The sequence below is a fragment of the Hyaena hyaena genome, unplaced genomic scaffold (genome assembly GCF_003009895.1).
Source record: "Hyaena hyaena isolate Hyena2069 unplaced genomic scaffold, ASM300989v1 scaffold_315, whole genome shotgun sequence".
Taxonomy (NCBI): domain Eukaryota; kingdom Metazoa; phylum Chordata; class Mammalia; order Carnivora; family Hyaenidae; genus Hyaena; species Hyaena hyaena.
Genome location: NW_024080948.1, coordinates 1,429,114 through 1,446,054, shown reverse-complemented (window position 1 = coordinate 1,446,054; position 16,941 = coordinate 1,429,114). Strand labels below are relative to the sequence as shown.

At 45.0% G+C, this 16,941-nt stretch overlaps 1 protein-coding gene across 2 annotated transcripts in view; it reads left to right on the top strand.

Moving 5' to 3' along the window:
* The window catches only part of CHMP4B (charged multivesicular body protein 4B), a 53,573-nt gene extending 40,923 nt beyond the window's left edge, over positions 1-12,650 (top strand). For both annotated transcript variants that reach the window (XM_039248732.1, XM_039248733.1), the window contains exons 2-5: positions 6,837-7,014; positions 9,352-9,466; positions 10,524-10,650; positions 11,776-12,650. In XM_039248732.1, the coding sequence (XP_039104663.1) occupies positions 6,837-7,014; positions 9,352-9,466; positions 10,524-10,650; positions 11,776-11,840 (485 nt within the window). In that variant the 3' untranslated portion in view covers positions 11,841-12,650. The remainder of the gene's footprint in view (positions 1-6,836; positions 7,015-9,351; positions 9,467-10,523; positions 10,651-11,775) is intronic.
* Positions 12,651-16,941: the final 4,291 nt, after the last annotated feature.

Below are 16,941 nucleotides of genomic sequence, written 5' to 3'. Positions count from 1 at the left end.
TTAGAAGAGAATATTGGTAACTTTATTTATTTTTCAAGATTTTATTTTTAAGTAATCTCTACACCCAACATGGGGCTTAAACTCACAACCCTGAGATCAAGAGTCGCATGCTCTACCAACTGAGCCAGCCAGGTGCCCCCAGCATGAGCTTTTAAATGCGGTTTGCAAAGGGCAGAGTTTGGAAATTGGATGAAAGAGAATTAGGAGATTGTTTTCCTTATGGTGAGGGAACTGCTGGTTTACTTGTAGCAACTCCATTTGGAGATAAGAGGGTTGAGGTGGTAGAAAGAGCCCTGGCTACAGACCTGGGTTCTAGTTCTTTCTTTAATTCCCTATGTGATCCTGACAAACTCTGTCACCTTTTCTGGGCATCATTTTTTCTCAGTTCTCTAAGGAGACAGCTTGGACATCAGTATTTCTGTGAGGCCTTTAAGCACACAGCCCACCCCCTTTTGATGCCAAAGTTGTAACTCATTTGGTCAGGTCTGGTGGGACGTCTGATGCCATGGGGTGCAGGATGCTTATCAATAACCATCCCTGCAGGAGGTGGCTTTCCTTGACATTGATCAACTTGACTGTTTTGACTTTGGGTCTTTTCTTGCCCACATACACAGGGCAGATGACAGGTAACCCCAGCAGTGACTAGTGGCTTAAAGGCCAGATAAGGTTTTCTTGGCTGAGGGTACCCTGAACAACTGAGGTTTTTACTCATGGGCATGATGAGCAGAGGGCATCTGAATGGTGGCTGGAGGCAGGCAAAGCAGGGCTCCCTCAGCTTCACTCATCTGCCTGCCTGCCAGGAGCCCTGCCATGATCAGACCTGCTGAGTGTTCTTCAGAATTCCCACTTAGTGTTGCATCTGTGTGGAAGTGTCCTCTGGAGTGTGTTTGTGTTTGCTGTGTAGTTCATGCTGAGAGTGGGAAAGGAACGGCACTCTCCTCTTTCCCTCCTACCTAGTCCCTGTATCTTTGCTAGATGAATTCAGATATAGAATCTTGGGTCTTTGAAAGGACTCTAGACACCATCATTCATTCATTCATTCAGTGAGAGGTTATTACTGGGCCCTCCTTCTCTCCAATGCCTAAATCTCTCTGTATTAGTCATTAGCATACAGTTATGGCTTTTTAGCATCTGTTGAGATGCCCAGGGCCCATGGTGCCTATAGTGAATGTCCCCAGATCAGAGCAAGCAAACTTGCCCTCCTTAGCAACTCTTCAAAGAGAAGTCAGATCTGCCTTTGCCTAAGAGCAAGGAGCCTCCTATCTTGTATTGAACTGATGGTTCTCTGAAAATGGTTTGTGTACTGTCACTAGCAGGTGCCTTACAGAGGGAGTTTCCAGTCCTGGGCGATGCCTTTTCAACTAGTCTCTGTGTCATAGGGTATCTCTTCTGTATTTTCCCCCAAATAGCTGTTTAGAGTGTCTAATGAAGCAACTGTCTGGAGACTAATGTTTATTTCAACATGGTTGGAGTTGTTTTTGCTTCAGCTTTCAGAGCCAATAAAGCTGGTTATTAGATTCTGTAATTGCTGCTGTAATTACTCTCTTGGAACCAGCAAAGGCATAATTAAATATGGAGATTCCAAAGACTATTTTTTTCCATCTAAAAGCAACCTCTTTAACTTCTACTGGCCTGAGTTAGATTTCAGTTGTTTGTTGTGGTTTTTTTTTATTTTTATTTTTTTATTTTAAGTAGGCTCCACACCCAGTGTGGGGCTTGATCTCACGATCTTGAGATCAAGAGTCACATTCTCTACAGACTGAGCCAGTCAGGTGCCCCTAGATTTCAGTTGTTAAAGCTGCTGTGTTTATGAATGATGCTGGCAGAAAAGGGATTTCTTTGGACACCTCTGATTATTTGGTTTAAATAAACTCCTTGTTAACCCAGTGCTTTTTTTCCCCATTCCTCCCCCCCCCAAGTTTTATGGAGATATAATTGACATAACATTGTATTAGTTTTAGGTATACAGCATAATGGTAATACGTATATATACATAATATAATGTATGTTTACATATACATATAATACATAACATAATGTTTGCATTTACATATACATATAATACATAATATAATAATGTATGTATATTATATATAGATACATATGTATATATAATCTCAAACTGATTACCACAATAAATTAATATCATCCCCTCACAGTTTTTTTTTTTCTTGTAATGAGAACCCAGTACTTTTTTTTTTTTTTTTTAACCCAACCATCAGGAATTTGGAGACATACAAAGTAGAATATTAAGAGCCAGCATATGTTTATGTAAAACATTGGGTTTGGCCCTTTAAACTTTGGCTACTTATAGAAGTAAATTTCTGGGGGCACCTGGGTGGCTCACTTGGTTAAGCCTGTGACTCTTGATTTTGGCTCAGGTCATGATCTCGCCATTCGTGAGATCAAGCCCCACGTTGGGCTCTGCACTGACATTGCAGAACATGCTTCGGATTCTCTCTCCCTCTCTCTCTGCCCCTCACCTGCTCATGTATGTGCACACTCTCTCTTTCTCTCTTTCCAAATAAATAAACATTTGGGGAAAAAGGAGAAAAAAAGAAGTAAATTTCTGTGGTCAAAAATAAGGTTGGGATGAGTGATATTTTACTTTTAAATGTAACTATACAGGAAAGAGTGGCACTTTGCTCCTTTAGTTTGCCCTAAGTTATACTTCACCACTCTGCTGCACTGTTTCTAACATACAGAGTGGTTTAAGTGCTGTATTTATGTTTACACATCTTGTAGCCCAAATGGTGACCCCCAGGTCTAATTTCAAGATTACTTTACTCATGAACCATATATGAAGGGAGAAAATGAATTGAGTATCCCTTTTTTTTGAAGTTTTTAACTGGTTGAGAGGTACACAGAGGAGTTATATTGGGCTAAATAAATCAACTGTCTCTGCCAGACACTATGCTGGAGAGATTGCTGCATGGAGAGGAAGAGACTGTGTGAACCCTGCAGGCAGAGCAGGGAACCCCGGAGAGCCAGGCTCTGCTCAGGCCCTTCTTCCAGTCTCAGAGAGGACATGCTCTTTGGTGAGAAAGGAGGGAAGGGCAGGTGCTTGTAGAAGTTCCTGCAGGAGGAATGCAGGGAAAGAATCCTGCCAAATGGCCATTTTAGCCAGTATTTCAGTGAGACATTATCATTTCTCCTTTGAGTCAGAGGTACACGAGAGATAAAATGTGGGTGCATCCCACATGAGGAACCCTGCATAAAATATATGAAAATTTTAAATACAGATGAAATTAGAGTCCGTTTAATACATGTGAAGCACTTACTGTGTACCAGCCATTGTGCTGGATATTGGTCTATAAATATGAAAAATGTGAACATTTCATTCATGGCGGGGGGCCTTGCTTACCTCCCTGGTATGTTTGGGTATTTGCTTTCAGATCGTTTGTTGCGAGAATTTTAGAAGTAGGGTAGAGATAAGAGAAATCTAAGATTGGCATATAAGGAGTCACTGCCAATTGAAAATCTATTAGAGAAAAAGTTAAAGCAGTTCTAAATCTGTGTTGTTAATAGGGAAAAAATAAATATGATTTAAAAAATCAGAATGTGGGGGTGGGTGGAGCCTTGGTGGCTCAGTAGGTTAAGCATGTGATTTTGGCTCAGGTCATGATCTCATGGTTCATGAGTTCAAGCCCTTTTTTGGGCTCTGTGCTGACAGCTCAGAGCCTGGAGCCTGCTTTGGATTCTGTGTCTCCCTCTCTCTCTGTTCTTCTCCTACTCATGCTCTGTCTCTCAAAACTAAATAAAGGTTAAAAAGTTATTTTAAAAATGAGAATGTATGGGGAACCTGGTGCTAAACCATTCATGGACAAGCATGGACATGCTTCTTTCTGGGCAGGGGTTTTGTACATAGCAGAGCAGCTCCCTCACTGCCATCTTTTGAGAGTCAGCCCTCAACACAAGAATTCATTAAAAAAAAAAAATTTTTTTTTTAACTGAAAAAAAAAAACCAAAAGAAAAAATCAGAATGTAGCTGACTATATAAAATTAAGGCTTCTGTTACACCCAGGACACTGAAAAGCAAGGCAGATGGGTCATTTCATTATTCATTCTTAAGGACTGGCCCAGTGTCACTTGCCATCATTCTGAGCCTGTATGGGAAGAGCAGAGGCCTTGGGGTTTATGCTTACCGTGGTTGAGCCCTCCCCTCCGCATTTAATAGCAGCCTGAGTTGGAGGAGTCGCTTCATCTTTCTGAGCCCCAGTCTCTTTGTTAGTATGGATCTGGGATTTCTGTTCCATGACTGGGTTTAGGAAGGTTAAGTAAGAAGGTGGACAGGACCGCCACAGCCATCTAGCTTGCTTACCATACGGCAGGCGGTCAGACTCCTTGTTCACTTTACTCACAAACATGGCACACACGTTTTTATAGGCTGGGCTATTCTGTGTGTGGTGGGGATGGCTGAGGTGGACCTGGAAGAGGCATCTGTGGGACATTGGTCTAAGAAGGCTTGAGAATCATTTGTTGATTACAGTGTGTTTGAGTTTCTGTGGAAAGGCAGCACAGGCACAAGGAAACAGCCCCAGGCCCTGAGCACTTATATACCAGGAGATCTTCCTGGCCATGATGTTCAGTGGCAGAGGACTCCCAGAACCCGACCTGTCGTGAGAACCCCAGTCCCTTGCAGAATCTTACAGGCTACATTAAATCACATGGAAGCTTTGTCTTCTGGGCACAGGTAGCTGTTGAAACGGGTTTTTACACAAAAGAAAAACATGGTTGGATTTGCACTCCCTCTTCTGTGTTTCCATGGTCTCATTGACACTCTTTGCTGGACTAGATGACTCCTCCAGGGCAGAATCCTGCCTTTTTCATTAAATGTGGGTGTAACAGATTGGCAAAGTATGGACTTTGGAGTTCCACACTTGGCTTAATCTCTTATGCCACTTACTATTGGATAACCTGAGTTACATAACCTCTTTGAACTTCAGTTTCCTCATCTGCTGAAAAGGGTGGTCATTTCTACCTTAAAGGGTTGCCATTTTGTGAGGTACTTATATAGTATGTATAACTTAGTATTAGCAGCTGAAGGTATTCATTAAGGAAGGAGTCTTGAGGCCCCCAGGGTATGACTGGAGATTGGATTTCTTGAAGTCCTAGGCCATTTACACAGGAATCAAGGGAAATACCAGCTTGAATGGCTTGTCTTTTTTTTTTTTTTTTAACGTTTATTTATTAGAGAGAGAGAGAAAGCATGCACATAGGAATGGGGGAGGGGCAGAGAGAGAGAGAGAATCCAAAGCAGGCTCCAGGCTCTGAGCTATCAGCACAGGGACCGACGCAGGGCTTGAATTCATGAACCATGAGATCATGATCTGAGAGCTGAAGCTGGCCATTTAACCAACTGAGTGACCCAGGCACCCCATTTGTCAGCTTTTAAACAGGCACATTTCATTGTTCTTCAGATTTTTTGACATTTCTCATTAGCCTGCTTTATCCTTTGGCTGATGGAATTTTCCTAGTGGTTTTATTTGCTACTTTTAGAGGAAATATGGACTGTTTACGTGCAGGCCAAGGCCATTTTCCCTTGGCAAATGGTTTTCAGGATGCAACCCTAGGCTAACAGGGAGTATGAGTGAAAGGAGCATGGGACCTATTCATGTGACATGTGGAGAAACCACAGCCCTATAGGGGGACAGTTACATGTCTCTGAGGGCCCACCAGAGATGGCTGTGTCTGGAACTCAGGGACATGGGGGGCATGTGTGTGTGGGTGCACATGTGTCTAAGGCTAGTGCTGTCCAGGCCAAGGCAGAGCTGGGCAGCTTCCTTGTTTAAGTCTGTGCTGAACCTTCTTTCTGGCTTTGATAACCATCTGAGATGTATAGTAAAGATACTCCCTGGTGGAAACAGGGGAGACAGTAAGGGGAACAAAACCTGGGTGAGAGTACGGAGATGTGCTTTTGACTCCTGTTCTACTGCTAATTCATCTTGGTCAAATTGCTTGCCCTGGCTGGATCCAGGAACAAATGATCTCTACAGCCTTAAGAAGCCAGGAAGCATAGATAGACAATGACATTGACTTGACCAAATGGTCAGACTCTCAATTTGTCCTGATAGTTCTGTCTTTCTTTTAGTTGTGTTATGTTTCCTATGATAGAGAATGCTATAGTAATCATCTTTAGGCATGAGGATTTTTGCTTTGTTGAATATATTTCCAGAAGGAAATTACTGGGTCATAGGACAGGCACACCATTATGGCTGTGCTAGGGGTTGCCATGTTGTTTTTCAGAAGCAGTGTATCATTTTACAGTTGTCAGCTATGTGTGAGAGAGCATTTTAACCCCAACTGATCCTGTATTTAGTATAATAATTATTTATTGTTCTTAGAATTTAATTATCATAAAATGATACTTTAAAGCTGCTTTATAATAATTAGAGGTGCTGTTTTCTGGGTGTCTGCTCTGTTTAATGTTGTACTAGGTGTTTACATATTTTATCTCATTTACTCCTCACAGTGAACCTATCAGGCAGGCACCATAGCTCACCTAAGTCTGTGAGCTGGGGTTTGAACCTAAAGCAGTATGGCCTCAAAACACATTCTCCATGTGGGTGTCTCTGTGTGCTTTGATGTGTTGGGGGGAGGAGGTGCCACAGTGTGAACTTTTGCTTGTGTGCTTTGCTGCATTTTGAAGTATGTGAATTTTGTATAGTTTTCTTAGAAAACTGAATGTGCTCTTTGTGTAGAAGAGATTATTAACCCTATGTTATAGTGAAAGCATCAACTGAGGTGCATCTATTACAATTAGGGAGAAGACTCAAGTGAATTTGAGGATATTCTGTGTCTAGTCTCTCTGAAACCCTGTTTTCTCCCCCATGCAGCGGCCCTCCAAGCACTGAAGCGCAAGAAGAGGTATGAAAAGCAGCTGGCACAGATCGATGGCACACTATCAACCATTGAGTTTCAGCGAGAGGCCCTGGAGAACGCCAATACCAACACTGAGGTGCTCAAGAACATGGGCTATGCTGCCAAGGCCATGAAGGCTGCCCATGACAACATGTACGTGATCACCCGCTGGTGGAGGGGTTGGGGGCACTGTGTGTCAGGGCAGTGCTGGCCCTGGAATACCTCAATCCCCAGGACCTGGCCTGGGCGACCCCTTAACTTACCCATTCAAACACGTGAATTTGTGTTAATTTGCATTCCTTTTTGGAACTCCTAAAATGGATTATATACCCTGTTGCCTATAGAAGCAGATCACATGGAATGAAACAGTATTTCTACGTAATTCAGGGTTATTGTGGTAAGCAGAGTTTCTAGCCAGAAAGGTCCTTAGAAAGTCCTCTTGTCCAGGCCTCTGAGTATCAAAGTGGGGAAGCTGTGTCCCAGAGAGGGGAGGTGACTTGCCCTGTGTTATGTATGAGCTTAGATAGAACTGGAATTAGAATCAGTGTCCATGGGTTTTTCCTGATGCTGCCAGAGGTCCTGAAAAACATGGTGCTTCCAAGGGCTTTGGACCTCTCTGTTCTTACATCTGCTTTTGATGGAATCTTCTGGCTTCCTCCCTGTTCTCAGTCTTTGGCTATCATATTAACAATGTTCTTGGGGTGCCTAGCTGACTCAGTCAGTGACTCTTGATCTCTGGGTTGTGAGTTTGAGCCCCATGTTGGGTGTAAAGATTACTTTAGAAAATATATCTGTAAAAACGATGTTCTTGACCTCAGCAATCCTTCCCTATGTGGCTACTTCTCACATACAGTGGCCTAAGAAACTAGATAACCAATCTTGTTACAATTGTAATTAAAGACCAGAGTAACACTAGACTCCAAATGAGAGCCTATCCCATGAATAAAATTCTGCATTTGTTGTAGTGCTTGGACTTGGAGCATATATTTAGGGAGTATTTGAAGCCCTTTTTTACTTCCTTGGAGGTACTCAGCCACGTCCCAGAACAGGGTTTGGCAAAATGCAGTCAATGGGCCTGCCACCTATTTTAGTAAATAGAGTTTTATTGAAACACAGTTGTGCCCATTAATTTACATACTGTCTATGGCTGCTTTTGTGCAATACAGCAGGGTTGAGTGTTTGTGACAGAGTTTGTATGGCCCACAAATTCTAAGATATTTGCTATTTGGTCCTTTATGGAAAAAGTTTGCTGATCTGTGCTCTAGAAATGTGAGGTTGCAGGAAAAGTAGCCTTTAAATAAGTGAAGTATTAGGGCACCTGGGTGGCTCAGTTGGTTAAGCGTCTGACTTCGGCTCAGGTCATGATCTCATGGTTTTTGAGTTTGAGCCCCACATTGGGCTGTGTGCTGATGGCTCAGAACCTGGAGCCTGCTTTGGATTCTGTGTCTCCCTCTCTCTCTGCCCCTTCCTGACTTGCGTTCTGTCTCTCTCACTCAAAAATAAATAAAACGTTGAAAAAAAAATAAGCGAAGTATTATCAGAGGTTGCATGTTCATTAGACCAGGCTTCCTGAGTGAGGCCCATATCCGCTTCATTTCTATGTTCTCCAAGATGCCTAGCATAGAGCCCATCTTCGTAAACCACTCTGCATGCTTTGAAATATATGTATGTGGGGCGCCTGGGTGGCTTAGTCGGTTAAGCGTCCGACTTTCGCTTAGGTCATGATCTCACAGTTCGTGGGTTCGAGCCCCGCGTCGGGCTCTGTGCTGACTGCCAGCTCGGAGCCTGGAGCCTGTTTCAGAGTCTGTGACTCCCTCTCTCTCTGACCCTCCCCTGCTCACGCTGTCTCTCTCTCTCTCTCTCTCCTAGAAATAAATAAAACATTTAAAAAAAAAATTAAAAAAAAAAAAATGAAATATATGTATGTTTGTTATATTGATTAATTGTATGTTTATAAGATTCATAGTATATAGAAAATAATTCTGCATGTTTGCCTTTCTTTTGGAGCCTAGTGGAGGCTCATAAGTGGAGTTGAGTAGATGGGTAGGAACTGTCAAGTGGCACAGCTATATTTTATGATTTGTGATTTTATCTCCCCCTGTGTGGAGTTAGAATTGCCCTTGAGCTTGAAGAAGAGCTTATTGGCCTAGGAGTTAAAGTCCTGTAGTCTCGTTTGACGTGTTTATTACTAGCTTACATGAGAGATCGTGAATGTGGCATCTAACTTTGCTAAGCCTTATTTCCTTAGGGTTTTGGAGTACATGATGTCTAAGAACACTTCCATCCTCTTGATTCTGTGCTACTCTGTTTTAAAAGGGGGAGGAAGACAATAAAGACAAAGAAGTAATTCCTCATAGGGAATAATTATAGGGGGTACAGAGGGTAGCGCTAGGAAGTAGATTGTGTGCAGCGGGGTTTCTGTTCCTGCCTCATAGGCCTTCTTCACACAGGCTGAATGTCTAATATGACATCTGTCCATCTCGTTTGAAGGGACATCGATAAAGTTGATGAGTTAATGCAGGACATTGCTGACCAGCAAGAACTTGCGGAAGAGATTTCCACAGCTATTTCAAAACCTGTAGGATTTGGAGAAGAGTTTGATGAGGTGAGTGGTTCCATGCAGTTCACACGAGCTCCTCCAGTGACACCCGAGCCACCTTTCGATGTGCTGTTGAGGGTTCTCCAGTAGGGTGTGTGTGTGTTTTGGAAGTTACCGCTTCTCATCCCTCCAGAGACTTGAACATAAACGGGGCATGGTATTAACTCTCCCTAATTCTGAACTTTGAGAGACGCTTTCACTCTTTGGTGTAGACGTTTAGGTTGAGGAAAGGAACCTTCATAGAGGCTCCTCAGCAGGCTTCAGGTCAATAACTGGTTTTAGTAAATAATTACCTTACACGTTTTGTGGTGGACTCGAGGCTCAGAGCTGTGGCAGCTGAGGTGACCGTTCCCTGGAGAAGGTTACAGGATTTGCCCTCAGGCAACTCTTGATTTGAGGTAAAGATAAAGCCAAGGAAGGAGCATTTATATCTGATCCCTGAGGGATGGGTCTGGAACTTGGCCACCTGCCGGTTTCTGCTATAGCAATTGGGATCTTAAGTCTCTTAGGTTTTTAAAATACAATAATAGGCCCTGTTGAAAGTATTTCATTCTGTGTTAGATTAGATTTGAGGCCACTGAAGGTGACGTCCTCTCCCCTGGACCTCTTTGTACTTTCTGATTCCCACTGGGTGGCTGACACTTCAGCCTGTGGCTCATCACCTGTGGCTCCTAGCACGAGGGTTTTCATGTTATCAGACTGAAATTGGATGGACTAGTCAAGTTAATTTCAATTCAGCAAATATTCCTGAACATTCATTGAGTGTGTCTAGTTCTGAGATAAAGCAATAGGAATGAAAATATACAGTCCCTTCTCTCAAAATGCTGACAGCTAGTGCAGGACACTGGATATGGACTCCATAATGGCTCACTAGTGTGTTAGTTAGGTTCACCAGTAGAACCGTGTTTAGGGTTTGAGTCACAAAGTGTGGACCTGGAGTTCATCTCTCTTCTGCCCTTTTTAGAAGGGGTGTGTGTTCCCTGAGCCATCAGGAAAGACGTGCTGCTGCAGGGGCTAGGATTCCCAGGGACATCTCTCTCACTCTTGTGTTTCTTTTTACCAGGATGAGCTCATGGCAGAATTAGAAGAACTAGAACAGGAGGAACTAGACAAGAATTTGCTGGAAATCAGTGGACCCGAAACAGTCCCTCTACCAAATGTTCCCTCTATAACCTTACCATCAAAACCCAGTGAGTACTTCTTACCCAGTCATGACATACCCCTGCTGCCGTGTGGTGGCCTCAGTTTGGGTCCTGAGTTTGCGCAGGATTGAGAACCACATAAGATCTGTTCTGATGGCCACAGAGACGACATCACCTATGTTTTCCTAGTTTTTCTCTAGAACAGGGTTTCTTAACCTTGACACCATTGACACAATCAGGTAATTCTTTGGGTTGGGGGAAAGGGGTTGTTTTATGCACTATGGATGTTTACGCAGCACCCCTGGGCTCTATCCTCGCCAAGGTTTGACAACCAGAAATGTCTCAATACTGCCTTTGTCCCCTGCAGAGTATGGGGGGGATCATCCCCAGTTGAGAACCATTATTCCAGAATTATTTTTCCTATGTCACCAAACAAAAGAAAGTTCTAGGCATTGGGAGAGGATGTGAGAGTTTAATTCCAGGACAGCTCTTACTCCGTCTAATATCCGGTTCTGTGCACACCTATAAAAACTTAGGGCCTCAGAGGCAGCCACTGTGGGAAAGAAACTTCCCCCTCCCTCCTCAACTTTTTACCCTTGAATAGAAGTATTCCACACCAGACTTCTAGAAAAGATATAGCAGTTTGCTTTGGCATGGAGGGAGAGCCCAGGGAGCAGTGATCCAGGCTGCTCTCCTCTCACCCTCCCGCATGACGTGAGGAAATGGTCCCTCAGTTGAGTCAGCAGCCTGTGGTGGATTCAGGCAGAGGGGGTCCACACACTGTTTAAGGGGCACTTGTGGGTGTGGAGAGGTGATTGTGGATGCGGAGGGGGAGTGCTGGCAAGGATTAGATCTCTGGGGTTCTTCCTTGAATGCTCTGGGACTGAAGCCTCGCCTGAATTCTGACGGACTCTCAGTGTAGAACCCTGCTTGTTTGGCCTGGCCCCAGTGCTGGTAGAGGGGAGGTGCTGGGAACCGGTATGCCTGTTATCAGGAGTTTTATGCTGCAGCTTTCGGGCTCAGAGAAACGGTCTGCTGATAGCCTGGCCGTAAGGCTGGGTGCAAGGGCAGGGCTGTTTTGCAGACACGATGTGGCACAGCCCCGGCACCCAGCCAGAATGTGTTGAGAGCACTGTCACCAGCTTCTGAGTAGCCCTTTCTCTCTTCACACAGCCAAGAAGAAGGAAGAGGAAGAGGATGACATGAAGGAATTGGAGAACTGGGCTGGATCCATTTAACTGGTCCAGTGCGGGCTGGGCCCAGACAGACTCTGGTGGCCTGTTCAGCGGGCAGGCGTTTGCGTGTGCGGGGCAGGCAGGACATGGTGCAGGCAGGTTCCATCGCTCCTGAATCTCCCTCCAAAGCAGTAGGGCTGCATCACTGCTCACTCTCTGCATAGCATGGTCTGCACCCAGCGGGATGGGGAGGGGGGTGGGGGGTAGGGAGGGGTGGGTGGGAGGTGCCTGCTGTTTATAATGTTGAATTTCTGTAAAATAAACTGTATTTGCAAATCCAACATTGAGCTTCTGGACTACGCTAACTCCACTGCTGAACCTCAATGGAAAGGGTCGACCATTTGCAGTTGAAATGATCTGAAAATGTAGCCTCTGTCCTTTTAAGTCCGTTGACTCGTCGCGCATCTCTTTGTGAGACTTGTTTGGTACTGGCAGAAGAGTCGTTTTTTAAAGCCATAGGCTTTTCCTTGTCCTTAGCTGTAATAATGCATCTGATTTGGGTTCTTTGAGAGCTGTATTTCTGTCCATCACTTGTATACTGGCCCCTGTGTTTACCACTCTACCCACCCCTCACTCGTACTCCCCTGGTCTTTTGGAGTTTGTGACACTGATTTGAAATGGATGGTGTTCTTGAGAGCAAGTGAGATTGTAGAGTTAAATTCCAGCTATATGCATTTTTCTAACATAGCTCTAAGGTCCTTGTTGCTGTTTGTGATAACTGATAGATAACTCATTGGAAACATGTGCATACATTTATATTCAGATGAAATTATGGTTTGCACTGTCTATTAAATATCTCAATTAATTTTCATACTTTGCTGTTGTGTTCAATCGATCTGTCATTTGCTTTGGGAGTTGACTCTTTCAAGGCTAGCACGGTATCCAGTGGAGCCTGTGGAAACATATACAAGACTTGAACATGACGTGCATCAACAGTCAGAACCAAAGAACAGACTACATCTTAAAGGAAATGCGTTTCAGTTCTGGATGCCATGGATCCGTGGCCTTCATCTTACTCCGGGATCGTCTGGGCACAGCTCAGGAGTGAGTGGTTCTTGTGTAGTTCTATGCCCTTCCCTAGTTCTAGTGTCCATGCCAGCAGGACAGCAGAGCCTCCACCTTTTGGAAACCATGGTCTTCCCACTGACTAGTCCTACCTGGTGCGTTGGTTTATTGAACGAATCTGGTACATTGGTGCGCTGAAGAAAATGGCCTTTCCCATGGAGAGAAAGTATAGGGCAGTGACTAAGGATCTAGGACACAGGTGGTAGCCTCAGGCCTGCTGTGACTCACCATGTGACCCTGGCCTGGCCTCTTCCATTCTCTCTACCTTACTTTAGTCGTATACCCCCTAGAGAATCTGACAAACACTATAGACCTTCTTCAGAAAAGTGGACCTAGGGCTCCTGGGAGGCTCAATCGGTTAAGCGTCCGACTCTTGATTTCGGCTCAGGTCATGATCTCACAGCTCAGGGGTTTGAGCCCCACATCGGGCTTCATGCTGACAGTGCAGAGCTTGCTTGGGATTCTCTCTCTCCCTCTCTCTGCCCCACTGCCTCTCTCTCTCTCTCTCAAAAATAAATAAAATAAACTTTTAAAAAAAAGTGGACCTATATATGCATGTTTGTTCTTAATTCTGAATACCAGTTGGCAGAATCTGAAAGGATCCCTTCTCTAATGCCCATTCCTAAACCTCTTAACATTAAAATCAACCTGAGTTCACAAACACTGCCATTGCTTTCTGGGTACGGTAGGGCAAGTTGCCCACTTACTCTGGATTTCATTTTCCCATCTGTGAAACAAGGGAGTGGGACCAGATCATCAGAGGTCCTACCTGTGAAGTTGCTGATGCCCTGTGCCTCCCTCCTCATTTCTCATCTTCCCTGGCTGCCACACTTAGGATTGAGACTTGACCACAGTGGCTTGAAAATTCATGACTTGTATGGAGGATGGGTCCGGCTATTCTCAGAAGTTCTTTCTTTCCACCACAAGAAGAATCTAGTGGCAACACCTGCTGGCAGCTTCTACCTTCTCCGCCTGTAGCTGGCGTAGCTTCTGGGTGTCATTGGTATGGGAAATCCAGAGTGGACATTCGTAAGCTTCTCATTAGTTGCCTCAGGGGCTTCTCACCCCACGTCTTTTTTTTTTTTTTTTTTTTTTTTTACAAATAGTTTATTGTCAAATTAGTTTCCACATAACACCCAGTGCTCATCCCCACAAGTGCCCTCCTCCATGCCCATCCCTCCTCCCCCCCACATCCATCAGTCCTCAGTTTTTGTCAGCATTCAAGAGTCTCTCATGGTTTGCCTCTCTCCCTTTCCCCCACCATTTCCCCCCTTCTTCTCCCGGTTGGTCCTCTGTTAAGTTCCTCCTAGTCCTCCTATACGTGCAAACATATGATATTTGTCCTTCTCTGCCTGACTTATTTCGCTCAGCATAACACCCTCAAGGTCCATCCAATGTTGCTCCCCTTGCCAGATTTCATTGTTTCTCATTGCCATGTAGTATTCCATGGTATAGATAAACCACATCTTCTTGATCCATTCATCTGTTGATGGACACTTAGGCTCTTTCCATGTTTTAGCTATTGTGGAGAGTGCTGCTATGAACATTGGTCACCCCACGTCTTGATTAAGGGAACTCAACAGACCTAACCATCCAGCTCTGGCAGGCCCAAAATCAGCTCCAGGGCAGTGCCTGGGGCTCTCCTGAGAAATAGGTGTTTGTTCCTCTTAGATATGGGCCTTGTGGCAGCCTGTGAGATAGTGTTCAGTAATGCTCAGTCTCTTTCCTGCTGTCAGGAGGTTCTCAGTCCTACAATGTCAGGATTCATTGGCTACAAGCTACAGATGACTCCAGTGACTGATTGGTGTAAACCTTAGAGTCATCTACTTACCGTTCAAAACTTAACAAATATTTACTGAGCACCTACTGTGTGCCAGACACTGTTCAAGGCAGGGGGAGTGCATGCAACAAAGTCGCTGCCCTCAAGATAGTTAGACTCTAGTAGTTTGAAGACAAGAAGTCTTGGGGTGGTGGAGGGCTGGATGGAAGTGGGGAGGGCACCCGGGGAGTCTAGGTTGAAGGCAGTGGCTCAACCACATCCTCAAGAACCAGGATTGTTGCACCCTTCTCTGCCACCCTCCATAATTAGCCTGCTACCTGTTATTGGGCTTGCTACCTCTTGGTCATTAGATGGCCTTTCATCACACTCAGGATCTAGAAGGAGGATCAGCACTAGCCAGATTTTCTTTTGCATCGGCCCATGTTAATAGGAGGCAGACCTTTCCCAGATGACTCCACACAAACTATTCCTGTATCTCCTGGGCCACAACTGTTGCACGGTCATTTCTTGTTGTAAAGGAGTCTGGGAAAGTGGGGACTGTACAAAAGGGTCCAATCAGGATTCTCCCCTCCGGCTGGGGGTGGAGCCTCCCTTCTCTGAGCCCATTGTCTGTTAGAAAGGAAGAAAAGGGGATGGTTGCTGAATTAGGTGGCACCAAATATCTACCAGGCAGACCCCAAAAGGCAGATGTGAGATTAGCACTATCAATTTCTTCTAAAAAGCAGATCCGATCATGATGTATTCCTTTCAAACCCTTTAATCTGCCTCCACTCTCTTCTGTGGTTGGAAAACTAAAGTGCATTGGAATTGCCCAGGGAGCTGGTTAAAAATTCACTGTCCTGGGCCCCAGCCCTGATCTGGGTGGGGATCCAAGAATTTGCATTTTAACAAACTCCTTTGGTGATTCTGATGTAGGGCTGCTGGGACTACACTTTGGAACACTAAGGTGGATAGGATCAAGACCTCAGAATGGTTCACATGATCTTTCCGTGACCTGGCCTCCATTTTCACCTCTCCCCATGTGTTTTCCATACTATTATGCAGAATTTCCTGTCTCCTAGAATATGTGCTTTCTGCCCCCCAGCCTTTACATGGGCTCTGGTCCCGTGGCCTTCCTTTCCTGGGCACAGCTTGTCTCGTTCCCGCAGGCATTTGCCGCTTCATCCTCTCCTTCCCACTTCCCCCTCTTGTTATGATTCCCCACTCTCTTACCAGACAGTGAGGTCATCGCATTGCCTGGCCCCTAGATCTGCTTGGCACAGATCAGTCCTCAAGGATGTTTGTGTGAAAGTGTATGGTCAGAGGGGAATGTGCTGGTAACTGGGTGTGGCAGGAGGAAGTGGAATTTGAGCTTGGGCTTGAAGGAGTAAATTTTTTAATTTACTTTTAGAGAGAGAGTGCCTGCACACTTGGGGGAGGAGCAGAGAGAGAATCCCAAGCAAGCTCCATGCTGTCAGTGCAGAACCTGACACAGGGCTTGATCCCACAATCCCATTAAACCATGAGATCATGACCTGAGCTGAAATCAGGAATGGACGCTTAACTGACTAAGCCACCCAGGTGTCCCAGGAGTGGATTTTTTATGTGTGCCTGTGACAGATGGAACATTCTAAGACCAAGGGAACCTTGTGGGGTTAGACAGGACAGGGAAGTGAGGGCTGCCTCAGAAGGATTTGACTGGGGGAAGGGCTTGCTTGAGAAGAGGTAGAATGTGGGGGTAGGTTGGGGCTAGACTGGGATCTTGAGCATGAGACTTAGGGATCTACACAGTCATCAAAAATCAGGCAGGGGTACACCTGAGTGACTCAGTCAGTTAAGCGTTCTATTCTCTGCTCAGGCCTCAAGCTCTGTGCTGGTAGCACGGAGACTGCCTGGGATTCTCACTCCCTCTCTGCCCCTGCCCTGCTGTCATGCATGCTCTCTCTCTTTCAATAAACTTAGAAAAAGAATCAAGCAGGGAAGGGAGGGAGGAAGACAGATAGGAAGGAGGGGAGGAGAAAGAAAAAATGAGCTGCTCAAGCAATAGTTTGGGGATGAGAGGAATGGTAGAGAAAAAGCTTTTTAGGCTCCCTCCCATTTCCCTCAGTGAAGTGTGGGTGGCATTTTTAAAGTTTATTTTTTTACTTTTTGAGAGAGAGCTAGCATGTGCAAGTGGAGGAGGGGCAGAGAGAATCCCAACTTGGGGCTCAAACTCACTAATGGTGACTGAGCCAAAATCAAGAGTCAGATACTTAACCAACAGAGCCACCCAGGAGCCTC